The 26,727-nt window shown below is 48.0% G+C and overlaps 1 protein-coding gene across 1 annotated transcript; it reads left to right on the forward strand.

The window, feature by feature from the left end:
- The first annotated feature begins 287 nt into the window (after positions 1 to 287).
- GDI2 (GDP dissociation inhibitor 2) lies at positions 288 to 26,727 on the forward strand. Its single transcript, XM_088141436.1, has 11 exons — positions 288 to 692; positions 13,962 to 14,069; positions 16,068 to 16,167; positions 17,100 to 17,234; positions 19,586 to 19,784; positions 19,870 to 20,001; positions 21,479 to 21,578; positions 22,932 to 23,103; positions 24,155 to 24,299; positions 25,726 to 25,780; positions 25,868 to 26,727. The coding sequence occupies exons 1-11, from the start codon at positions 303 to 305 to the stop codon at positions 26,021 to 26,023; spliced, it is 1,692 nt and encodes a 563-aa protein (XP_087997562.1). The 5' UTR covers positions 288 to 302; the 3' UTR covers positions 26,024 to 26,727.

Here is a 26,727-nt window from a genome sequence, read left to right on the forward strand (position 1 = left end):
CTTGGAAGGGAATCACGTGCTTCTCACTCGGAAGTGACTGCCGCCCCCCCCGTTCTTTCCCAGGGCAGCGGCCTCACCCGCGCGACCGCGCATGCTCCCGCCCAAGCCCGGCGGCCCTTGCGTGGCATCGAGCCGTCCTCGCCCTGGCCGGCCGAGCGCGCGCAGCCAATCAGCGCGGGGAAGGAAGAACGCCCCTCCCCCTCCCCGCCCCCTCCCTCCGCGAGCGGCGGTGATTGACGTCTCGCGGCAGCCCAATAACGGCGGCCGGCCGGGCAGCGCCCCCTTCCCGCCGCGCCGCGCCGATGGCGGGGATTGGGGCGCCGACGAGCTCCTCCTCCTCGGGTGGCGGCCGAGGCCCCGCCCCACCCCCGCGCGGGCCCGCCCCCGGCCCCGCCCTTCTGGCGCGGTCTTTTCCCGGCGGCGGCGGCGGTGGCAGCAGCAGCAGCAGTAGTAGTGGCGCCTCCATTTTCTCCTCCTCCGCCTCCTCCAGTGCGAGCAGCTGCGGCCGCCGCGCCCCGGAGCCGCCCCGCCCCCACCGCGCGAGCCCCGGAGCCGTTGCCGCCGCCGCCGCCCCCGCGCGAGGGAGGCCTCCGAGCGCCGCGCCGCCGCCCGCCGCCGCCCGCCGCCGCCCGGCCGCCACCGCCGCCATGAACGAGGAGTACGACGTGATCGTCCTGGGCACCGGCCTCACGGTGAGCGCGGCGCGCGGGAGGGGGGGTCGCGGCGGCCCGAGTCGCTCCCCCGACACGTGTAACTTGAGGGGAGGCAGCCGGGCTGGTGCCCCCCCGCGCGGGGTTCTCCTCGGGGGGGTATTCTCATTTTTCCGCCCCTCCGCCGCCTCCTGCCTCTCCTTGCCCGCCTCCTTCCCGAGTATCCCCCGCTGGGCCTCGTCCTCCGTATTCTCCGCCCGCCCGCCCGCGGCTGGTTCACACAACGCCCTGACCCCGGGCCCCTTCCCGGGTCTTCCCGGGACACGTGACCTGGCTTCGCCCGAGCCCCCGCCGAAGGGCTCCCGGGGCCGCAGCTCCTGGCCTCCTTTCGCCCGGCCTGACCCTCCGAGCGCCCCAGCCCCTGCCCCCCCCCGCTGCTGCGCCGCCCCGTCTTGTGCCCCCCTCCCGGGATCATCCTCGGCTGCCCGCGCCCGTCCACCGCCCCCCTCAGCGGCTCCCGGAGAGCTCCAAGCCGCCTTCCAAATGCCGTCCAGCAGCACGCTGCTTCTGACCATGGAGGCTCTGCCCTCGGCGAGATGTTGGACGTCGCCCCATCCCTTTTTCAGCTGGGGAGATCGGCCGCCATCTCCTCTGGCATCAAGGAAGACATCGCTGGATATTTTGTTCTTTTTTTCCCCTTTTTTGCCCTCTGATCATTCACCGCCCTTCAGCCCGTTCCCTGTCTTCTGCTTTTCCTTCTAGAGCAGCGTTTCTCAGCCGTGGCAACTTGAAGACAAGTGGGCTTCACCTCCCACAGTCCCCCAGCCAGATTCCGGGAGTTGAAGTCCACGTGTCTTAAAAGTTGCCAAGGTTGAGGAGCACTGGCCTCCTGGCATGGAACCATAATGTGGTCTGGGTTGGGGTGAGCGTGTTGCACAGGAACCATGATTTGTGGCCTTGTACGCTCTCTCTCAAGTTCAATGTTTCTCAACCTCGGCAAGTTTAAGATGTGTGGACTTCAATTCCCAGAATTCTGGAAGTTGAAGTCTGCTTACCTTAAAGTTGCCATGGTTGAGAAACCCTGCTCTTGAGGGCATCCCACATCCTCTGGTTGGCAGCCGCCATCCCTTGTAGGGTCTTCCTTTGCTCTGAGGGGCCCTTTGCCGTTCTCTGGAGATCCTGTGCCTTGCCAGGTCTTGCGGAGGGGGGGGGAGAGAACTTCAGGGATAGACTATCAATTGCTGCAAAGCCTCCCCCCTTCTTTCTGCAGCCAATATTTTTCCCGTTGAAATCAGTGGGCCACTTTGCAGGGAAAATGTATCAGTTAACAGGTTAGGCGAGGATTGGGGAGAGCTAGATTCAGCTCGCCCACCTCCCCAGGTTGTTGTTTTTCTGTGGCTGAGAGCACCGTTTTCTCTGTGCTTATTCTGTCGAGAACATTTACTTCCTGCTTTTCTCTGAAGCAGCATGCGTAACGAGCAGCATGCGTAACGTTGTACGTTGCAACCTCTGGAAATGCCTAAACAGCTGCTGTAAGATAAAATTGGATTAGAGACCTATTGGCCCAAGCCCACCCAGCTTGGTCCGCAGATTCGAGTGAGGAATTTTAGGTCTTGCTTGACCCTCGGCCTCTCCCTTTGACTGATATGTGACTTGTCCCCTCGTCTTCCTGTTGCATTTCTGCCCCAGGTGACTTCTTTCTCACATTTTCAGCCTCTCTTTCCCATTCCAAGGTTTTCTGCCTCCAAACCGTGCCCCCTGTCTCCTGGTGCTTCCCTAATCCTCATCCCCTTCATCATTTTCAGCTCAGGCTCTTTGTTTTGCTGTATTCTTTCTGCTGTTTGAAATGTTGGGGAACCGTCTTTCTTCCCCCTGGCCCAGCACCAAAATCCCCTCCCTTGGCCATTCATGTCTGTCTTATTAAGGGGTCATCAGAATGGGTAAAGATTGCCTTTGCTTAAACAAATTAGGGTTTGGGTTTTTGGTTTTTTTTAACCATGTCAGTATTAAGTTTTGTAAAAGAATAACTTGCCTGACCTGAAAAGAGGTGCCTTAACTTTGCAGTTAAAGTACACTTCTTACCCTTTGCTCAGTGGTGCTTCCCCCAAAGAGAGTAAAGATTTGCAACCTTGGTCTTCAAAGCGTGAATCAGGGCTTTCCCTCAGACAGATTGAATGGAAGGAGGCTTTTTGTTGAAATGAGAACCAATCAGATGACTTCTCAGATAGGAGCCACTAAATGTTTTTATCACTGAAATATTTTTTTTCCAGCCACCTTTCTTAATGTTGCTTGCCTTTAAACCCTTTCCCTCCTGAAGGAGATTAAAAATCCATCTATGGTTGATTTAGAAACTTGTCCCCAACCACTTTAACCTCGAGATGTTGTAGCCTTCGCTTCCGGCCCCTGCATCCGGTTTGTCTCCTCAAGAGCTCTCCCCACGAGTTCTTTTGGACGTGCAGCTACCAGCCTTTCCTGCCAAGCAGGCTTTCTCTGAACCTGACTCTATTTTGTTGGCACGTGGTTCTGACCCTCCCTGCCGAAAGCTTCCTGCTGTATTCCCAGCTAAGGTGCCCAGCCACCGTTCAGTTTCGCTTCCCATCCCGTTTTGCCTCTTGCTCTTCACTGCCCTTCAGGACCCCTGTTTTGCTCCCCACTTGTCCTGGCCCCCTTCTCAACCTGTTTCCATGGGCCCTTCCTCCCTAGCGCCCAATCTCTGCTGTTCGCTCCTCATCTGAACGTCTTTCCAAGCCCTTTCCTCTTGCTGCTGCTGCTGCTGCTGCTGCTCTCGCACCCTTCAGAAGCAACGCTGCTCCCCACATTTGGGGTGCTTGCCAAACTGTCAAGAGGCACACCTGCCTGTGTGTGCCCATAGCGCCTCCTTTGAGTTGTAACCCTTTTCTTAATATTTATGGGCATCACAAATGCTTTGCAAGCACATTTGGCCTTCTTGGAAACAGACTCCTTTCAGATCTTTAATTCTTTTTTGGCACCTGGCTCTGGGCTTCCACGCTTCTGCCACGGGCCTTCTTGGCTCTTAGGATACTCATGCTGGCTAGGGAATTCTGGGAGTTGAAGTCCACACATCTTAAAGTGGCCAAGTGTGAAAAGCACCGGTTTGGGAGAATGGTGTTTCCTCAAAATATTAATAGTTAACCCATGAAAGTTGTGGTTTGTCATCACTTGAACTCTGATTGCAAGGTAAACAGTTTGATGGAAGCTCTAAAACAGCAGAAAAGAGTGATTTCCGTAAAAGTAGGCAGGGCAGGGAAACCATTCCTCCTGTGTGGATCTCATATACTTCATATTCTTTTTGAGTTGCCATGGGTGGGGCACTTGTGTAAAACATTATAATCTCCAGTTACCCCTATCTTCAATTGTCTTTAACAGTCATGCATGAGATGGCTTGATCCACAAATGAAAACTGCCTCTGAAATGGCACAGAAGCTTTAGGAAGTGACCACCTTGCAAAACAAGGATTGTCCTACAGTATCTCTCCTTTCTATAGCTTCTCCCTTGTTTGGAGGTGGATAAGTAAGGACAAAGATGCCCCTGTATTTATTGCTTTTGGGGTCTCTCATAGGACACTTCCAGACAGGCCAAGAAGATATTGTGTAAAATGGTTTCAAATGTAACTAGGTGGCCCTCAGGGTGAAAATGCTATCCTTTGATCACTCAGTGGTGTGTGTGTGCGCCCGTGTGCTGTTTTCTTTAGAAAAATGGTTTGTTTCACTTCTCTACTGAAAGTTAACCCATTTTAGTAAGAACCAGTTCAGATGAATGATGAGTGTCGAGGCAAAGGATAAGAGGAGGCTCTGTTCTTTTCAGGGCTCAGGGGGAAAGAAATATGGCCCAGAAGGAATGCATGCTTCCTGCAATTGTTGAAGCCAGTTCTTTCCTGCATTTGTTTTTAACCTTTTGCTCAGCTGGGAGGAGAGCAGAGATTTCAGCTGTAAAACGGTTCCTCACTTGAGCAGAGAGGCCCTCGTGTGTAATTCTTTGAGGAGGGGATCTGTTTCTGGTGTGCTTTAGGGTTACGGTAGTTAGCAGTTAGGTGTCACTAATAGCAGATGGAATCTGGTGGGGTTCAGATCAGCCTGTCCCGGAACATGCGGCCAGCGCAGATCCAAAGCCTAGAAAAGGTGCAAATGGCTGTCCCGCATAAGCATGCGTTGTAGTTGACGTAAAGTGGGCTCCATTTTCTTGGCTGGCTTGTTGGACTGGACTTTCGCCCCCAAGAACATAGCTGACCACGTTACTAAGGTCTTACAAGGAAATGCTGGCTGGGGCTGAATCTAGAATGTCAGAATTACAGCAGGTAAAATGCTGGCTAATTTATAAGGGTTCATTGTCGTAAGCTGTTTGTCTCTTTTCGGACATAGCGTGCTTTTGTGTCTTGAGGCTACAATGAAAGGCTGAGGGCCTTGGCACATTTCCACACAAGAGACAAATAACTTTCATTATTTGAGACTGACAGGTACGTAAACTAAATTAGCTTTTAAATCACATAACCAGCCTGTACTTAAGTCAGTTTAGATTGGGCCCAGTGTTGTTGGTGGACCTTCAGATGTGGAAAAAATAAGTATTTGTTTCAACATGTATGGTAGGGCATGCTTTTGGCATTAGTTCTCAGTCTCCGTGTTGGATTAGAAGGGAATGATCAGGAGATGGGGGCTGAGGAGGGATCATGACTAGATCTGGGGTGGTCTTGCAGCCACTGCAGGAGCGGTGAATGGAGTTTTATTTGTCCCTGGAGGCAGAAAATCCAGATGGCTTCCTTCTCAAGGCCTCTGTAGAAGTCCTGCAGGCCTATTTAACAATCTGCTGAGGTGCTGAACCCCACCTGCAAAATGGGGGGGGGGGGACTTGGGTTGTCAAACATCTTCAGCCCAGATGTAACGCTGCATCAGCACTCTGATGTTTCGAAACATTATTTGTGAATCGTAATCCTCTTCCTGAATTGCTGGCAGTGGCAGGAGCCTGGAGTGGAGCAGGGCCCTAGTCGTAGGTTGTGTAATATCTGAAATGAACACTGATTCGCAAAAGCTTCAGCAATAATAAATGTGCTGGTCTTTAAGCTGCCACAAGATTCTTCGCTGCCTTTTTTGCAAGAAAGAAAACCTCCCATGGCCAAATTTCTAGATGTTAGTACACATCTGAATAAAATCTGGATGCTTCTCTTTTAATAATGCACTATTTCCATCCATTCCCAGCTTACCGTATTGACCTGGGTCAGCTCATACAATGCAAGGAATGGGTAAAGTGCCTGGAGAATTAATCTCTCTTTCCCCCTCCCTCTACTTATCTGGACTTTTGCCCATCCTAGACTATGAAATCCACTAAGGTGGCAGAGGGCATTGGATCTCACTGGTGGGAAGTGCTTCCTTGTGAGATGATGTGGCCCTTGTTGCTTTGAAGATAATGGGGGTGACGCCATTTTGAGAAAACCAGGTTTACAATAGGTCCTACCTTTTGGGATAATTGCTCAAGATATTAGCGAAGACACTGGCATTTCAGTACCAGGCTGCAGTGGGTGGTGTTGATTGAGATCCATTCTAATCCAATATTAGACCTTATTTTGGAACTAGCAATCATCTTGGTTTCTATGGTAGTTGGCATGTTTGTCGGTGAGGTGTTGGAACTGATGCACCACCCTGTTTCTTCTGGACCTCACATCCTGCACTGCTTATCCACACCTAGACAAGCACACATGGGAGGCTGAGACTTCCAGGAGCTAGAAGATACTGGGGGGAGTCTGCTGGGTGCTTGGACCGACATGCCAGCAGCCTGTGGCTTATGTGTCATTCAGCTTTTGCTTCTGTCTGCCTAACCCAGAGATTCTGTAGGAATCCTTGAATCGGTTTGTAGAAGCAGTTTGGGGAGGATAAGCGAGAACAAGCTGAGACTTATTCCGGAGAAGACTGAGCACAGGTGGCACTTGGTGTGATGTTGCTGGCCACGCTGAATGAGGTTGTATTCTTCCTGAAGTATCAGATACCCAGTTGAGAAAATCTTCTGGATTCTGAGCTAATAGCAATAGCTAAGAAGGCTTTTTGGCATCCCAGGCTGAAGAGAATAGATCTTGCTTCAATTAACACGTACAGTGAAGATCAAAGTGTTTTCCTGTGGCAATTGTCAATGTCCCAGTTGCTAGGTTGTTTCTGAACTTAGCTTGCAGTGGTGGTTTTCAGAACCCGAGGTTTCTGTTTAAAGAGCCAGCCAAGGAGAAGATAACTTTTGTCTTGTCCCCTTCAATATATAGTACATTGCTGTGAAATATGACCACTCGCTTGTGATTGTTTTCTTTCAACAGTAGACTTCAAGACTGTGGGAATGGCCTAACTGGGGTCTGCAGTCTGGGTTCATTCTTGACACTTCCCCCTTGAATAGCCCACAAAAATTTGCATTTGACATAATCCTCAAAACTCTGCCCAAGCTTCAGAATATGGTCTCAGCAAAGTGGGCATTAATTTTACAACTATTGTAGCTACCCTGAAAATAACTGAAAGGAACAACCTTGGAATCCTACCAGCACTCAGAAAAGTGGTCTGGGCAGTTGGGTGAAAACCCAGGATGGAGTTAATAAAGGTTTCTGAAAGGCTCTTTCTGAAAACGGATAATAAGGAAGCCTTGCCAGGGTTAGAACCATCCTACTTTTACCACATGCCCGGGAAACCTGACTAGGCATTCTTGAACATGGCATGGCCGCCTGGAAAGGTAACCTTGAGCACAGCTAGATTTTTGCACTGGTTTTCATTACATCAAGTAATACAAGAATGAGTTACAATGAAATGCTGAAACACGTGGCCTAGGACAGAGTCGTGGGCTTCAGCCTTAACCCTCGTGGTTCCAGTGCAGGAGCCTCCCCAAGCTGCTCCCTTCCAGGTGGGGTGAGCCTCAGACTCCCAGAATCCCCAGCTAGCAGGATTATGACCCCGGTGCATCTGGACAGGGACAGGCCGAGGCGGTCTAGATGAGAATCTCATTCAGACTTCAGGACTTTTGGTCTGGGGCCTAAATGGGCAGATGGGACCGGATGGGACCATTCCTGACATTGTATGCCTCAGCTGTGGCAACGTTGCATAAAGCACACAGCACAGATGGAAACAGACTTTTGTGACTCATTAAGAGAAATTATATGGCAGCAAATTACCTCATTGTGGTTAGAGCAGCCTCCCAGTAAACTAAAATATTTTTAACCCATATGCTGGTGGTCTTGGGCTCCCTTGAACATAAACCTCTGAACTCAAGAGTAGCTTGAATTCAGTATAGCTGGAGCATGCGCAGGCTGGCACTTGCTAATGTCACTGGTCTCAGCATAACCAAGGTTTTGGGGGGGATCATTGCTGGATGTAAGCCATGGGGTGAAAGTTAGTACAAGAGTGACCATCTGCCCTTGAATCTCAGCCTCTTAAGTTTCTCTTGGATAGTTCTGTAGGTGAAATGCAGCGCTGTTTTCTGTGCGTGCTTTGTAGTTGCTCTTTCTAGTGTTTTTTGTGAAGGTGCTTGTGAGCTGTTTAGAGCATTTTGCTAAAACCCTCTGCCTCTGTGTAATTGACTTGTTCCAAAGCTGGGAAAAAAAATCTCAAATTACAGTCATTAAAGCGTAAGCTTTGCAATCTGCACTTTCTTTTGATCTGTTTTTCCCATTGGACATAGAATTGTTCATAGTCTCAGCGGTTGTGATAGTGGCTTAATCTTTGAAACCAATGACGATGATATTGTTAATTCTCTGTTGTGGTGCAGTTCAATCATTAACCCATCTCAGATCATTTCTTGTACCTCCCTCTATCTTGTCTCTCTAACTTTCCATGAAGCAGTTCACCATAATGCTGAGGTTAACGAGTGGCTTTGATCTGAAGGAAGCTCTATTATAAGAAGATGCAGTCAATGCTTCCACTGAAAGGCTGTCTCTGGCTCTGAAATCTCTGGCTTACAAATCAAAATATGGCAGATGGTTTTTAAGGGAACTTCTTTACATAAGACATAGTTCTTCTAGCAATGAGTTTGGTTGTTTTAGGTCCTTGTCTTGGGTTTTGTTGAGTTTTGGGTCCTTGTCTTCCTGGCTGAGCTCTTGTGGGTTAGGTTGGAATTGGAGCCATCAGAACAGCTTAATGTTTCAATATTTGTGTACTGGTACAACAGTCCTGAAGTTTTCTTCCATATGCTGCAAAAATCTTAAGTAACGTATGCACCTGGATCTGACCTTGATTGGAAAAGGGGGACTGAATCCATCTTGGTTCAATTCCAAACTTAATTCCCCTCTTAATTCAAAAGATTCCAGTTTACAAATTGGTTGTACGGTGAGACTCTTGAAGTCAAATGATATAGGTTCTCCCCTCCCTCCCTTTGCTCATGCATATTCTCCAAGTCTGTTGAGAAATCGCTCTGTTGCAATTTCATCTTGGCTGGCCTTTAGATGTCCTGCCCACCGCAGTGCCAAGCTGTAGCTTTCCTGAATCAAGCAAATGCTTGCAGAGCAGAAAACGAGGCTGTACGTTAAGCTGTAGGTACAATTCAGCCTTGAATAAAGCTTGTTTTTCAAGTACGAGGCAGGAACTGAACCAGTAAAGCCGTGCAGGCAAGAATTGGCTTGCCCAGTGTTAACAAACACCTCTGCTACCTTTACCTTTTCTCTTGGTAGGGATGTGGGGAAAGGGGTGTCAAATTGAGATTTCTCCTAAATTTGCCTTACTCATGTGAACAATAAAGGAAGCTTCAGGTATGTGCGTAGATTAAATTAAATTAAGGCATTCAAACTTTCATGGATAATCTACTTCAGTTGCATGGAGTGTAATTCTGGGAAAGGAATATTAGATACCACTGCAGTTGTTCAGAGGGAGGGAAAGGAATGGGGAAAGGAGAAGTGAGAGTGCCAACTACCTACAGCAGCGTTTCTCAACTTTAGCAACTCTACAATGTGTGGACTTCAACTCCCAGAATTCCCCAGCCAGTGTACTGGGAATTGGTCCACCCATGCTGGCTGGGGAATTCTGGGAGTCAAAGTCCATATATCTTAGAGTTGCCAAGATTGAGAAACACTGACCTATAGTTTGTACAACCATAAACAGAACCATGGTTGCAGTGAAGAGCTAGTTAAGATATATAATCTAATAAGAAACCTTGGCCTTGGAAACCATGAGAAGTTATGTAATATTTTTCAGCAAAGTCTGTTTCACGCCAACATGGTTCTCTGCAATTCATTTTCTTAAAGCCTGTCAGCCTGAGCTAAGCAAGGATTGAAGGGTCCTTCTACTGGGTTATGAATGGGGCCAGTTCTGACATCAGATCTGTGCCTAGATAGTGCATCTTAGAAATCTTAAGTAATGTATGTACCTGAATCTGACCTTGATTGGAAAAATTTATCAATCAAGTTGAAATTAAGCGAATTTCTCAGGATTACCACCACTGCTTCCTCTTCCTCCTCCTCATCAGTGTTTCAGTCTAAAAGGCGGCTGTTCATGTCCAGATTTCAACTTCCTTTCTTGAAAAAGGAGAAAAGGCTATTTGCAGGTTGGCCAAGTGGTAGAGAGATCAGCCTGCCCAAAACCAATTGGTCATGGCTTTCCCTTCTCTTAGCACATTCCTGCTGCAACCTGGGCAGGAAGAATTCTTGGAGTATCATGCCATGCTCTGCAGAAAGACATCCTCAGGAGAGCAGATGTGGCTCTCTGCTCCAGCCTGCCTTCCCCGTTCCCTCTCTCAAGAGGAAGTGATAGGGCATGAAGCCAGAAAGGCCCTTCCTTGGAAGCCTGATGTGTTTCAAGGCATCTTTGATAGCAGATCCGGAATATGAGAACGTGTGTCTTCCAAATCAGGTGGTAGCTAACTTCTGCTACTGTTATTGGCCCATTAGGAATTATGGAAAGCATCATCAACAGGAGCTTGATTTTTGTTACCCTGCAATTCAGGGAAACATTTTACAGCAGCAGGAAAAGCTACAGCTTCTTGGATGACATGTTCTTTTTATTAAAGAATGCGTAATGTTCATTAACTCTTTACGGTATTAGTGCTGTGATGAAGTATTTGGGGATGACAGGAGCAAACCACTATCAATTTAGGTACTGCAGCCACATCTGGCAGAGCTTCCTTTCAGTTTCAGTTTTTTGGAATCTCTTCTTGTCTTCACAGTGTATACAGTATTGTCTGTGACAAGACCACGTACCCTAGATTGGAATTTTTGCTCCTAGTTGGCTGTTGCTTGTCCGCATTCTGCTGTATTTTAAGCAATCCAGTACAACTCAGAAAGGAGAATTGGTGGCTTAATCAACTATTGGAGCTTCATCAGAAATGTATTTATGGTGGATAAAAGGGTTTCAGTTGAGACACTCCCAGACTTAGCCAGCACCTGAAACACAGGCATTTTTCTCATTCTCTCCAGTTTACAGTATGAAAAAAAGAAAAGAAACTAAGGCCTAGGATACACTTATTTTGGGTGAGAATCTTCTTGAAGTTATGGTTATTACTTATGACTTTACCATGTTCTGTAATATAAAAAAAGAAAAGAGGCTAGTGGCCACTGGCGTCTCTTGGTTTCTTAGCCCTTGAGAATGGACAGTTGCACCAGCAGTGGCTTGCACAGTCACACTATGCTCGGCTTGCACCATGCCCTTACCCGAAATGGGCTTGCACAAGGCAGGTGAGGGTGTGGAAGGGCTGGCTCCAGTGGGCTGCAGTGCAGCATGGCAAGAGGTGGTGAATCGGGGGCTGCCGAATGGCCCAGAGACAGGCTGTTAGAAGGCTGCTGGAGGTGGGGAGAACTCCGGGGGTATTTGGAAGGAAGTGGAGGACTCTTGACATATGTAAGGATGAAACAAACAACGCTTCCAGAAGAGGAGCAACGGCTGAACTATACAGAGTAAGCGTGGCAGAGCTTTCAACTGGTGGCCATGCCGGAAGGAGGGAAGGCAACGTGATGTTGAGGGAAGCTGACCGGTTTGTTCGACCAGCAGAGGTTGGAGCCAATGAGAGAGCCACCGGATGCAGCTGGGGCCAGCGGAGAGATGCTATGCCAAGCGGGGAAGTGCGACGATGGAGTGCCAGTTGCTGATCCTGTGCAGCAGTAATTTCCAGAGGGGGAGAAGGTCTGGAAGCCCCCCGAGAGTTGCAGCAGCCACTGAGTCAGCCCAGCCAGCCACAGCCTGCTGGTCCCTAGGAGGCAGGGAGGGTAGAAGGACGGAGGCAGAGAGGTCCTATTCTGGTCCTTCTAAGTTTAGTCCTGGCCCCTGGTGGTGAGATTAACCTTCAAGGGAGGTTGGGTAAGAGCAGGGGAAAGCCAGTCAGTGCATCCAGTGGCAAGGAGTTCCACGTGAGCAGCAAGGTAGCCATTTGTTTCTGCAGGGCAGGAAGGTAAAAGACAGGAAGAGGGAATTGGGTCTGCTGTGGGCAGGAGAACAACCGTCTCTAACAGGTGGGCAGAGCAGCTTCAGTTTCTCACAGGGAAGTTCTGGGAAAGCAGCCGAGGCAGCATCGCCCGGCTTGAGCGATTGCCAAGGGCCAGCTTGGAGCCGTGCCCAGAAGCTGAAAGCGAAAGCCAGGAAGAGGCCTCGCTAGAAGCGGAGGGGTTGGGGTGAGCAGAGGCAGCCCTCTTCTCTGTCACGTGTCGTTATGCAGTCCAAAAGTGGAAAAAAAGCGAAATCACCGGAAGAGACTCTGTGTCCTTGAGGCTGAACATCCACCCAGAGCTTTGAATTCTATAGACTCGCTCTACCTTGAGCTGGTTTGACGAGTCATACGGGTCAGCTAAAATAAAATCCTTTTCGTGGCAACATCCAACATAGCACGCAGCTCGGAAATCCACTGGTTATAGCATGATGCACCCAAAAAAAAAAAAAAGGCCTAGAGCGTATGCTGTAAAGCGAATGATTAAATTTACCAGCTAGTGGACCCATATTGCTCATCAGCCATACCTACAGAATTTTCTCCCCCAAAGCAGTTTTTGCTATATTTCGTTCTTGGAACAAAGTCCTACTTGCATTGCATGTCGTGTGCATGTTTTCTTTTGCTCCCCCCCCACCACATGTTCCTAGTTAAGTGAGGATTGCCTTGTAATATCTAGTTGCTATCTAGTGGGGAAGGTCTCTCTGTTCTCAGCGTCCTCCCGTTCCACTTACTTCCTACCCCTTTTACTGTATTTCAGCCTTGGCAGCCTGGCACCTGCAGTGTAAAATATAACTCTGATATATTGGGGTTGAAATTGAATTGTTTAATTATTGGTTTATTTATGGATAATAGTTTTTTATTTTTTTAAAAAGGAATTTTTAAGGTCTTTTTTACCTGTACTGCTTAGTAAAGGTATGGATGAATCGAAAACAGGGTATGTTTCAAACTCGAAACCAACCGTTACGTTTGAAAGTTCTGCCAACCACTGTTTGGCAGAAAGAAAGCCTAGAATGTTCTCATTATTCCAGGTTTTGGAGAAAAGAAAATCTGGAGAAATTCCAGAGGTGATTTTATGGGGTGAGGAGGGTGAGGATGATGCACATTGCCCCCCCCAGCTCCCAAATGTAGCCTCCCCCCCAATCACTTTCACTTCTCCTCCTCTCAGCTGCCATTTTTCTACTGTTTTTCCTCCAAACGTCTTCAGCCTGGAATAACCGTATTTTAGACTGTACCTGCAACAAAGCAGCCCCATTGCATTCTGTGCATGGACCAGCGCTTCCCTAACATTTTGCTTAGCTGTAGACTACATGCACGGAATGTTTTACGTGACTTTATTGCTTAGAAATATTTTCTCTACAGCAGCTTCTCTTTGGAGTCTGTACGGTATAGTGTAAGCAAAACATTCCTCCAGCTTGGTAGATGGACCCGGACCATGATCAGGGTTGCAGCAGCTGCTACGTTAAATGGCCGACTGACTCATACAATCCTTACAAGTACATTAGTGAGCACATGTAGGTTAAAGCCCAAATACTGAGAAGTGTTTTGTTTAGTGTTGTGCCATGAAAACAAATGTAGCCTGCAACTAGGAAAATGCCCAGTGCTGTATTATTAACTTTTGGTAATGAACCTGTTCTTCCAATAAAATGGCAGAGCACCCATGAAAGACAAATCCGAACTCCTAAAACTGCAGATAAGATTGCAGATATATTAAAGCCACACATGTTATAGGAAGAAGAGGTTTGTTGCAAAAAGTTAATAACATTGAGCATTTTCCTAGTTGTGTGCTGAATCTGTTCTCGTGTCACATTTTTCTGGTGGCCGCCTGCTTGATTTCAACCAACACAGGATGAATATTTTCTTCTGGCTGATGGAGCCCTGGTGCACAGCATGATCAATGGGGAGTTTTAATTTTTGTGTATCTGTTCTATGCAGGAATGCATTCTCTCTGGCATTATGTCCGTGAATGGCAAAAAGGTCCTTCACATGGATCGCAACGCTTACTATGGAGGTGAAAGTGCATCTATTACACCCCTGGAAGATGTGAGTATTCCCCTGCATGGTTTTCTTTTCTTTTTGGGTTGCAGTTCTCCATTGGAAGACCTAAAGATTTGGTGACACCATTGATAGCCTGGTGGTGCTCTTAACAGTCCTCCTCTCATAGAGCCCCATCCAAAACCAGATAGGCAGGGCAGCTAAGGGGGGTAGAACATGAGCGCCGTTGAATGGGGATTGATATAAACTTGGATCATTTGCCCAGCCTTAGATATCAGAATTAATCTCCTGCTCACCTGGTTCCTCTAAAGAGGGCAGGCTGAGGGCACCATTCTGCTGTGTGATACAAGAGGAAAACTACAGGGGAATTGGCTAGGTAGAGGAGATGGGAACCATGAAAGGTACCCAGAAGTTACTGTGGATTTCTTTTGTTGTGAGATGGGAATGGAACTTGCTCTTCGAGGTCTATTTTTTTTCAGCTGTAAACTACTGGTTAGGCTTGTCTTGCCTCTGGCTCTGTGTGTGTGTGCATGTGTGTGTGTAAGCACTATCAGCTGGAGTAGACTTTTTTAGGTTGCTTCAGGGACTTTGCATCACATCAGGTTTTTCCCTTCCTGTCGAGCCTTGCTTGCTGACTTGATCACCATTGTCTCCTGCACTGAAACACTCTTAGGGCAGGTTTTGAGATGATGGGTCATAGGTTGGGGAAACTGTAAAGTAATAACCAGTTGAATTACTTAGCTCATGCCTGGAATTTGGGAAGAAACTGAGCTGGAGGTCTCTCTGTCCGTTAGCTGATGCTGGATTACTCGGCCATTCTTGTGGATTTTTTTATCAGATTGGGTAATTCTGCAATATGCCTGTGGGATGGCTGATTTTGCTGGCAACTTTTGATAGTCTTGACAGTGGATTTCCCTGGAGGTGTCTGGTGAATTGGTGAAATGAAACTGTTTTGGGTTGTTACAGCAGATCATTCAAACCATGTTATTTTCTGTGTAAAAGTTTATGAAGGGAAGAAAGAACATTCATTAATTCAATTTATATAGCTGCCCATCTCAGACCAATGAGTCTGGGCAGCTAACAACAATAAAAACAGCCAATATTTAAAACAATACAAAAAATTAAATATAAATATAAATGCAGCCAAGAGATCTTTAAAAACTGTTGGTATCAGCACAACCATGAAATGGGGCCCTTCACATGCTCGGGGCCCCAGGCCTGGGCATAAAGCCAGGTCTTCAAGGCCTTCTGAAAAGCCAGCAGGGTCGGGGCCATCCTAATCTCAGGAGGGAGGATGTTCCAGAAGGCAGGCGCCACAGCAGAAAAGGCGCGTCTCCTGGTCCCTGCCAGCCGACATTCCTTGGCTGACGGGACCTAGAGCATGCCCAGCCTGCTGGACTGGATTGGACGGGTAGAAACAACTGGGAAAAGACAGTCCCTCAGGTAACCCGGTCCCAGGCCATGAAAATTGTGAGCCAGAAGGCTGTACTTCCAGGCACCAGCTTGGGATCCTTCCTACGACTGGCCTGAATTTTGGACCTGACTTTAACATGCTTGAAATGTTCCTCAATCTTGTAAGTCCTCTGCTATTTCAACAACACACATGATCTGAATTTCCTTCCAGTGCAGCAACTTTTTTTTTTTTTTGGACAGGGAGTGGGTGTCTATCATTGAGGAAATTAAGGCATTGCAGGAATTGATGTCATTTCTGTCAATTTGCATCACTTACCTGATATTGGAAATTAGGTCATGTACGTTACTACACACAGGATGCCAGTCCCTGTAGGAATTTGAACATCTGCATCCAAAGTCTTGTAAAACGAGGTTTTGTTGTATGGTTGTGGTGGTTGTATCTTTATTTTCAAGGGTTAGTGTGTTGTCAAGATCTGTGGTGGGTTTCCAGAATCACCTCCAAGGGTTGATATGTAGATAAGCTGACTGGGGCAGGCTTGTATGTTCTGCTGGCCGTACTGCACCCCAGCTCTACTTCCTGGGTGGGTGAACTGCACAGTCCATCCTAACAGCATATCCTTTTATTCTGAAAAGCTGTACAAAAGATTTCATCTGCCAGGATCAATACCGGAGTCGATGGGCCGAGGAAGAGACTGGAATGTGGACCTGATTCCCAAATTCCTTATGGCCTGTGGTGAGTGGCTGGAAACATCCTTGGCTTTCTTCTTCTGCTGGAAATGAAATGGTGGCATTTCCTTTTAGTTTGGGGCCTCTTAATGTCTCAGGTATCTGGAAATCTTGCAGCACACGCTGCAGCCGTGCCTCTGGACCACTAACACTAGCACCAGATTGACAAAGAGCCGTGTTAGGGTCTCTTTCAAAGGAGCCTCTGTGTTGCAATATTCTGTTTGTTGCTTATTTGTGGCAATGCCCTGGGTTTCATCTGTCTCATCTGTTGCCAAAGAAGACGGTCGTGGGCATCCTTTTGTTTTAGATTCAGATCGTGTGGTCTTGGCTCCAAACCAGCCATTCCAGCTTTAACACTTGGCCATTATGGAGAGTAACCATGCCCAGAACTTCAGAGTTGAGGAGATAGCCTGTAACCTCTCTCACTTTCTAACAACCTTGAACTTTGAGAGTGGGTTTGTGCAAGTTCAAAAACACTTGAGGCAAATTGGTGAGGTTGCTGCACCCCAACACCCTCTCTTAGACTGTCATCTTTGTTTCTGGGCAGGTGGGCATGTTTTCTGAGAAAGTCCTGGGGTTCAGTTTTACTTCCTAAGAACATCTGTGGGCTTACGTGGGATGAAAGGCATTCCTGAAGATAAAGCATGTTAGGAGGTGGCACTCTGCTATGCACCATGCTAGCTTTCTATTGAATGCATCAGATTCAGTATCATTGGGTGGAGCAGGGAGACCCATCCCAAGGTGCCTTGTTATTCACAAGCAATGTTGTAACTGACTCTGAGTTAAAATAAGCTTTATTTTGAGAGCTTCTGAGGACTACATTTGACATAATGAAAGATGTTTGGAATTGCTCTGCAGTCTCCATCCTGCCTCAAATCTCCATTTATCTCCAACCATACATCCCCCAGGTAGCTCACATTGGACTTGTTTTGTCTGCAGGCCAGCTGGTCAAGATGCTGCTCTACACAGAAGTCACTCGCTACCTGGACTTCAAGGTGATCGAAGGAAGCTTTGTCTACAAGGGTGGAAAGATCTACAAAGTCCCTTCGACTGAAGCAGAAGCTCTCGCATCTAGTAAGCAGATGACCCTTTCTCTGCCTTCTTGGATCCCACCAGTGGGTTAGGATGTGGGTTGTAAGATAGTTGTATGCTAAATTGGACTGTTTAAGGGTTGTGTATGGAGTGCTCAAAGTACAGAAGTGAAATAAATCCAAGACCCAGTCTGGATTTACCTTGCAGTCTTGCAGAACAGAGCAGATAGTCTGAAATTGAAAGGGACAGGCTAGTGGAACTGCCCCTGGTTGTGGTCCATCAGGGTGTCTTAGAATAGCATTTATTTAATTAATTGATTATGTACCATCAAGCCAGAGTTGACTTTTAGTGACCACTTAGATAGACCTTCTCTGAGATGATCTGTCCCCAACCTGGTCCTTCTGACAATGCATCCATTGTGGTTATAATTAAATCCATCCCCCTTGCTGCTAGTTTCTTCTCTTTCCTTCCACCTTTCCCAACATCAGAACCTTCTCCAGAGAGCTGGGTCTTCACATAATGTGTCCAAAGTAGGGTAATTTTGAGCCCAATCTTTTGTGCCTCGTGTCAAAACTCTGGGTTGATTTGTTTGATGATCCATCAGTTTGTTTTCTTGGTCATCCACGGTATCCTCAGGAGTCTTCTCCAATACCAAAGTTCAAAAGCATCAATACTCTTCCTGTCCTGTGTCTTTAAAGCCCAACCTTTGCTTCCATAGAGTGTCATGGGGAATATATTGCCTGCATTATTCTGATCCTTGTTGGTAGAAACACATCATTTATGATGGGCATGCCAAACCTTTTGAACAAGGTCTCAGCTGTGAAACAGGCAGTTTGGGTCATTTTTAAAGCGTTTCTGGCTTTGCAGTCCCAGCACATCCAGAATGATTGAGACAGTCCAGTTGAGATTGGAAATGTGGAGTTTCACACTTCAAACATTTTGCACAACCCTAAAATATTTCTGTCCTCTTAAAACAGGCAAGGCAATGATTGAGTTGCGGGATGGACCCACTGGTCTTAAGAGTTGGTTCCTCCCTGTCCTACCCCTTCCTGCCTAGGGAGACCTTGGGGAAACAGCCTCCTTTATCTGGTATCCAGCAATCAGAGCAAGTGAACCTCCCTCAGCTAGTACAAAACCTTTAGAGTTGCCATCACTGCTTATGGCAAAAGATACTTTAGAGATCACCTAGTCCAACCCCCCGCCTTGTCCAGGGTCCACTAGTGCAGGGTTCCTTAACCATGGCAGCTTTAAGAGGGGTGGACTTCAACTCCCAGAATTCTGGGAGTTGAAGTCCACCCATCTTAAAGTTGCCAAGGTTGAGGAACCCTGCACTAGAGCATCTCTGACAGATGATCCTCTGGCTTCTGTTTGAAAACCTTCGGTGAAGGAGAACTCAGCATGTCATGTGGCAGCCTGTTCCACCGGCTGACAGCTCATACAGTCTGGACAATAAGTCCACTCCCATTCCTGTGCATCATCCGTTCAGCTATTTGAAGACTGCTATCAGATCTCCCCTCAGTTGTCGTCTTCTGTAGCCCAAACATATCCAGGTCTCTTTCAACCCTAGCCCTAATTTCTGACTATTGCTTGAACTCATAAAATGTGATACGATAGATCATTGATCAGGCATTTGCTTTGCATATATATAAAAACCTGGATTTGGTTCCTGGGTTAAAAGTATAGATGGGCATCTGTTTTAGGCTTGAGGGGGAGTGTACACACCTGTATGAACATGAATATTTATGCATGCTTGATTCCCCCCCTCCAGCTTGAGCAGTATCATTGAGAGGAAGGGGGAAGGGATGAGATTCCTGCTCCCCTGATCCACTGCAGATCCCTGCTTGCTGATTGCTGCTAGAAAGACAGAACAAACTGTTTGCTTCTTGCTAGCCAATTTTTGGCTTCGTTAATGACCAACATCTGTTCCTACCAGAAAAAGTGTGCCAGACTCATGGATCCCAGTTCTTATGTCCCAGGGACATTTACTGTGCTGAAAAGAAGCCCTTGAGTGGGAGCTAAGTAAAATATGCAGTCATGGTTTGCAAGTGGTTTACTAAGATGTGTGAATGCAGGTGTTGGTTTGTAATTTGAGGTTTATGCCTTGGTGCCATGCACGTTCCCAGCCTGTGAATGGTCCTCAAAAGTTGGTTTATTGCAAGCACTGTTGCTTGAGCATCGGCGCTAGGGTTTTATGTTTTGTTTTGGGTTTTTTAAGCCTTGGTGTTTGGCCACAGGGCGGTTGTAACTACTACAAAAAAGTCTCTGGCCCACAGCCTGGGAATGATCTGGCCGGAGCCAGCGTTGTCACTTCCCGTCCACGTTCCAGAACAAGCCAGGATAGAAGTGCACAGTTTCATCCACAGCACTTACCTTGGGGTGTTCTCCCTTTGAAGGTCTGATGGGCCTGTTTGAGAAAAGGCGCTTCCGGAAGTTTCTGGTGTACGTGGCCAACTTTGATGAGAATGACGCCCGCACATTTGAGGGGGTTGATCCCAAGAAGACCACCATGCGCGACGTGTACAAGAAGTTTGACCTGGGCCAGGATGTGATTGACTTCACGGGCCACGCCCTCGCCCTGTACAGGACGGATGAGTAAGTGTGGCCCCCTGCCCTGAGAGAGACCTCCCCCTCCGGCCCGCGTTGCCCCTCGACTGACCTGAACTTTCTCTCCCCTCAGCTACCTAGACCAGCCCTGCCAAGAAACCATCAACCGGATTAAACTGTACAGCGAGTCTTTGGCGAGATACGGCAAAAGTCCCTACCTCTACCCTCTCTATGGCTTGGGGGAGCTCCCCCAGGGGTTCGCAAGGTGAGACCTTTTCTGGGGCCCACCGGCTCCCGTAAATTGCCTTCGTTTGTAGCAGCTTTCCCGGCGGGGATCCTACGTACCCTCCAGCCCAGCGGGTGCAGGAATCATGAAGCTCACCCATTGCAGTAAGGGAAGATGGGGGTGGTTTGCTTGCCTTAATATGAGGTGTGAATCTGGGTATTGTGGTTTGCAAACCTTAATTCAGGGTTTAGCATGATGCATGAACCTAGTTGTTGGACAATTGGGGAGGATGAGCGACTGGCTAAACAGCTGAGAGGCTCTGCCTTTAACTGGAATTTGACTCAGCTGGGCCTATGGAAAAATAAGACTGCCTTAACAGGAGATTTGGGACTCTCAGAACAAATATTTTGGTTCCAGCATATGAGCAGAAGGTTTGAGGAGCTAAAGAAATGCTGATACTTCCTCATATTGCCTTCTGTATTGAGAGAGCACAATATAATTTTCAGGAGAACTTATTTAAAACATTTATGTCTGCTTTTTTGTTACTAAAAGCAATCTCAACCGTCTCCCAGCTTCACTGGTAAGAGTAAGATAATGAATAATTATTTTTTAAAAAAGTCTCTCTCCAGCAAAGTCCTGGACAAGATAGATAGATACTGTTTCTTTCGGCCAGTGACCAGTACAGCCAAGCTTTACAAACAAACTACGAGGCGCCTTGTGCAAGAGAAGACTTTATGCACTTCAATTCTATTTTCCCTGGCAATGTGGAGCCCTTCTTCTTTTTTTTTTTTTTTTTAATCCTATGAAAGATGGTCCCCAGCACTTTTTACTTCAGATCATTTGCAGACATTGCACTAATCCCAAATGTAGTTTGTTTAGTTTGGGCTTAACATGTGGTGTCAACTCAGACAAGTTGGGCTTGCTAAACCAGGTTGTAATAGACCATGGTGTTGGTGGACGTCAAACTTTTTAGGCTGTAAAATAAACAAATGTGGAACCTTAACTGATTTTTATTCATGGACCATCATCTGGTCCAGCTTCCTACCTGGTGTAATTGCTAGGCATCAGTTTGGGAAGAACTGAGTGGTGGGGTAAAGGAGGAATAAGCAGAAGGTGGAATGAGAAGTTTGTACGAAGAAGGAGGCCTGATAAGTGCTGTTGTGGAGAGCCAATTTGGTGCAGTAGTTAAGGCACCACTGGGCTAGAAACCAGAAGACCATGAGTTCTGGTCCTGCCTTAGGCATGAAGCCAGCCGGGTGACTTTGGGCTAGTCTCTCTCAGCCCTGGGAAGAAGAAGACAACATCCCATAAATGTTGCTAAGAAAACTGCAGGGACTCATGCAGGCAGTCAGCAGGACTCAAGATTGACTTGAAGGCGCAGAAATGATAAGTGCTGTTGTAGAGAGGCGATGGAGCCATGTCCAGCTGTGAGATTGGGGCTCGGACAACCAAAGATGCGATCAAACCATTTTACCTTGACCAATGAGATGTCTTGGTCCGATTGCTTTCTTGACAGGCTAAGCGCCATCTATGGAGGGACCTATATGTTGAACAAACCCATTGAAGAGATTGTCGTAGAGAACGGCAAAGTGATTGGAGTGAAGTCAGAAGGAGAGGTAGAGTGATGCTGTTTCAGTTTTTCCTCTGCTCCAGGGAAAGTCATCTCTAGCTAAGCAAGGAGCTGAAATGTGATTAAAACCAGTAGATCAGCATTGCCCAGGTCTTCCTCCTTTGAATGTCTCTTGAGTAAAACTTGATATGTATTTCCAAAGTGCCCAAAGATTCTTTAATATAATCAGTTTAAGATCGAAACCTCTGTTATACCACAAATGTTTTGATGTGAGACGCAGTGGTTCTTTTTGCAATGTTAACTTTGGTTGAAAAATCCAAATAATTCTATGGTTGTAATATTGACATCCTAAATTGTAACTAATATTGATAGAATATTTTTCTTTCTCTTCTCTGTTCTCAGTACAGGTAGTCCTCAACTTACAACCATTCGTTCAGTGACTGTTCAGAGTTACAACGGCGCTGAACAAATGGTGGTTGCAACCGGTCTTTGGAGTTTCAGCCGTCCCAGCACCCCTGTGGTCACATGATTGTGATCTGGGTGCTTGGCAACCAGCTCACATTTGTGACCATTTGCAGCGCCCCGCGGTCATGTGATCACCATTTGCCACCTTCCCTGCCAGCTTCCCCAGAAAGTCAGTGGGGAAGCTGGAAAGGAAGATCACAAGTTGCTGGGGTAAGTCTTCCCCACTCTCACACTCTCCCTCAGCCCTTCTGTGCTCACACTGGCCACTTGCACACCCCGCGCACCCTCCCCAACCCTTGCTGCACCTCCCTCACACCTCCGCTCAGTCTCACTGTACCTCCCATGGACCCTCATGCTCCCTGACTGCTAGAGTTTCTGGGTTAGGTACTTAATAATAGCATAAACCCCCATCCTTATTTTAGCATTAAGGGCTTGCAGAAGGTGTGGACCCTCTGTAGCCTTTCAAGTTGCTGAGGATGATTAAACCAGGCTAGGGAGGGAGGTGACATTTGTGCCTGGAAGGAAGAGCAGGCAAGGTTTGATTGCAGTAGCAAGCAAGCATTCATAGACTCCCATCCTTTCTGTGGGCAAGGTTTGCATGCCAGGGGGGCAGGGAAATGTTGTATCTGTGACCCCCCTGTTCTCACTGAAGCACTGCTTCCTCTCTGCCCTGCAACTCATCTTAGAAGAGTGACAACCTTGATGGGCATGCAAGCCCTTGGGCTTAGAAGTGGCAAAAGATGGATGTGTTGTTGTCTCTAGGGAATGGCATTGAAGGGTTAGCACATGCAATCTGAGCAGGTGGGCAGAAGCTGAGTTCCAGAGGGCAAAAGACAAGCTCTGTGGCCTGCGCGTATCTTCTGCCGTTTTCCGTCCCTCGGTGCTCTGAGTGGGGAGCCACTGCTCTCTCAGACTGCTCTCTCTTCCCCTGCAGATTGCCCGTTGCAAGCAGCTCATCTGCGACCCCAGCTACGTCTCTGAGAGAGTGAAGAAAGTGGGCAAGGTCATCCGGGTCATCTGTATCCTGAACCACCCGATCAAGAACACAAATGATGCCAACTCGTGCCAGATCATCATTCCCCAAAACCAAGTTAACAGGAAGTCAGGTAAACTTGGAAGAGCAATCTGGAGGCTTGTGGTAATCCCCCACTCCTCTGAGCACGTCTCTGGTGGAGGCTTGCTAGTTTGTTGCTTGTCTTGTAACTTGGGTATAGCCTTGGATATAGGTAGAAGGTGCTCTAATGACATGATTGGTAGGTGACAGAGAAGCTTGGTTTCATGCAGGAGTTTGGCACCCTTCCTGGACCCCCTGCGTGTTGGCCAAGGAGGTCCAGATCTCTTGAGAGAGGCCTAGTTCTCTGAAGTTGTAATGGTATGTGGGAATGACCTTGGGAGACAGGAGGAAGAGCCGCGTACTAAGCAACGGCCAGATAAGAGGCAGCTGAACCTGCAGCAGGAATGGGGGATGGGAAATGTCTCGGAAGGGACTCTCTCTAGTTTTTTGGACTGTAAAGGTGAGCGGGGAGAGATGTACTTTCAGACTTGTAAGGTTCCATTAATGTAACACTACAGTAAGGTTAGAGCTAGGACTTCTGGGTGTGCTTCTTGTCTAGACTACCTCGCAAGGCTGACGGAAGTAGCTGAGTTAATTTTGTTGGCCCTGGGAGTTTTATAGCATGTGAGGAATGCAGTGGTTTTGTAGGCATGGAGATTGCCTCTGATCCCAATTCCTTGGGCCTACATTTCTGGTTTGCTTTTTGGGATGTTGGGACTTAAAAGAATAATCAGCTTCTGGAGCTGTACATTTGAATGACGGCTGCAGCCCTTGGCACAAAGACTGAATGGCCTCTCTGTAGTAGGAGAGAGTATAGAGTTAAGATCTCCATTACTGGATGACTTCGCTCATGTTGGGATGTTGAATGTGAATCTGTTTAGTTCTTCTGGCGGCCTTGCTGGCGCTCTGGTGGACTCCTCCAAGGTTGGCTTAGATTCTTGCCGTGTTGGATTAGCACCTTTGCTGTGTCCATCACCTGCCCCAAACCCCACCACCTGCTTGAAGCTTGAGTTGCAGGATCTTTTTAGTTCTCAGCCAGGTTTGCGTGCAGGATTGTGCCTGGTGACCTGACCTGCTCCTTCCCGCCCTTTTGCGTCTTTTAGACATCTATGTCTGCATGATCTCGTCCGCACACAACGTGGCAGCCCAGGGAAAGTACATTGCCATTGTGAGCACTACTGTGGAGACAAACGATCCAGACAAGGAGATCAAGCCCGCCATGGACCTCCTGGAGCCCATCGAGCAGAAGTAAGGCTGTCTGCCGGACATTGGCTGAATTCGGCTGCTTTGGCCCCGTTGCTGCTGACGTGTGTCACCACGCTAGGCTCAGAGGCATTGAATCTCATGAGGAAACTTTTAGGAAGGGCATCTACCTGGGCACCATGCTCGAGGCATCAAACCATTTGGAGCCCTGCTTGGGGACACTTCTGGTTTTGTGTGATGGCTGTCCTTGCACAGAAACCTGCCTGGGCTTCAGAGCTGCTCTCTGTTAGCCAAGGCATCCCATAACTGTAGTGTAGGCAAAGCCCAAAGCCCCTCCTGACTGCCACCAAGCTGGAACTTTGAATGTAAGAGAAGGAAAACGCTGGAGTTGGACAGAATCCAGATTAATTTATAGCTAATCACATTAACTGTATTTCACTCATTTAATTTTCACTAATTTAAGTGAAATTTAATTACTCAAATTATTTTATCATTCCCCTCCCAATGGCTCTGTCCTGACCCCGACCATCTTGGGGGAGTGGGCGGGGGGCAACATGACATTTTAAAGGCAACAGGCAGCCTTTGATCCCCCTGCTTCCTACTGGATGCTTTTCTCAGATGGGGGTCCTCTTTGGAGCGGCAAATGCATCCCTCTTTTCAGCACTCCATGTCTGGTCCTGGCAGCGAAAGACAGCTAAGACCTCAGGGAGGAGTGCTTCTTTGACTGACAGCTCCCAGTCTCCCTGGTCTTTCCTAGTTGCTGCTGACAGGCTTCTTTTGCTCAGGCTCCAGATCGCCTTCTGCAGCCTTTGAGTCTCCTTAGACTGGGGCTGTTGAGAGCAGAAAGCCATTCTGAGGTGGGGAACAGAGGAAGTCTCACATGAGGGCCCTAAAATAGGCGCATGAATGAAAGCGGGGGAAAGAGAGAGGAGGATATCCCATCACTGCTAAACTCAGCCCTGCCCACGTATGTGATGTGGCTGTGCCCATTTCAAGACTCTTCATCTCCCCCAAAGTGTGAAATGTGTTTTTTGGCCAGGAAGGAGCTGCCTGTCCCTGCTTGAATGGGTGGCCTTAGACACCAGCTTTTGGGATCTTCTCTGTGGTGCAGTTGTGGATTCTGTGTCTACTCCTGTGTAGATGCTTTCCCCGTTGTGGAGAAGAGCCAAGGGTATCGGTGGGAGCTAGGGGGTTCTGGAAAGATGCCCCGATGCTCAGGCCAGGCAGAGAAAGAACGAATGGCAAGGCACGCCCTTTTTGCCCTACCCCGTAAGACCAAAATGTTCCAGGTTTTGGTTTTGCCAAACTCCAACCCATCTGGATGTGTAAGACAGAAGTTGCAATATACAGTGCGCGTGTTTGGGTCCTGAAACAAAGCCACATTTTCTGTTGCGTGGACACACTGCCCTGTTGCCTGAAAGCTTCCTAAATGGATTTCTCTCTCTCTCTCTCTCTCTCTCTCTCTCTGTAGGTTTGTTAGCGTCAGTGACTTGTTTGCCCCGACCGACCTGGGCAGAGAAAGCCAGGTTTGTATGAAGCGGGAAGGCTCCTGTCTGGGAGGGTAGGAGAGCAGGGAAGGTGAGAGCCAACGCTCTGGGTTTTAATTTTGCCAGATCTTTATTTCCCGTACCTACGATGCCACCACCCACTTCGAGACGACATGCGATGACATCAAAGACATTTACAAGAGGATGATGGGGTCAGAGTTTGATTTTGAAGAGATGAAACGGAAGAAGAACGATATCTATGGGGAGGAGGAGCAGCAGTAACGGTGCTTGACGTCTTAACCTAGATCTCAGTTGGCAGGGCCGATGCATCTGCACAGAGGACCTTAAGCTGAGCGCCCTACGAAGCTCACTCTTGTAAGGCCCGTTCCCCCCCTCCCCCTGTAATCATATCTCTGAGATTGAAAGAGTCCTGCACTGATCAGATGTTCCTCCCTCTTCGGATATAATCATGTGTCAATTACTCTGTAGACAAGGTTGCGGTGTCCAAATTGGCAGGTGCTGACACTCGTGATTCTTAACCGTTGCTAACCCAACTCCAGGCTAAGCAGCCCCTGACAACTGCCTGCTGGTCCCAAAGGGACAGATGGCCCTCCCGCCAGAGGGTCTGGCAGCCCCCGGGCCACACTTCTCCAAATCCTTGCGGCCTGCTCTCGGGTCATGCGCCAATGACAGCAGCGCGAGCCCTCCTCTGCCCTCCTTTGGCCGTTCCACACCTGCCCCATTTCACGCAGCCCGTTCCCATTGAATCTTCTCTTCTGGCCAGCTGCCTGACATTCGACACCCGTGGCAGCTGTAACGACACAGCAACTTTTTTGCCCCACATTGACCATCCTGCCCCTAAGCTTCTGAAACTGTTTACATCTGTTGGGACACAACTGTGCCACGAGGCTTCTTTTTGTGTTTTAAAAGTGCTACTAATAAAAAAAAAAAAAATGGTGCAAGCACAGAATTCTGGAGCAGGCAAA

This window comes from Python bivittatus, unplaced genomic scaffold (assembly GCF_059951505.1).
Source record: "Python bivittatus isolate LINGU-HERP-01145 unplaced genomic scaffold, Pbiv_v1 ctg000330_np1212, whole genome shotgun sequence".
Lineage (NCBI taxonomy): Eukaryota > Metazoa > Chordata > Lepidosauria > Squamata > Pythonidae > Python > Python bivittatus.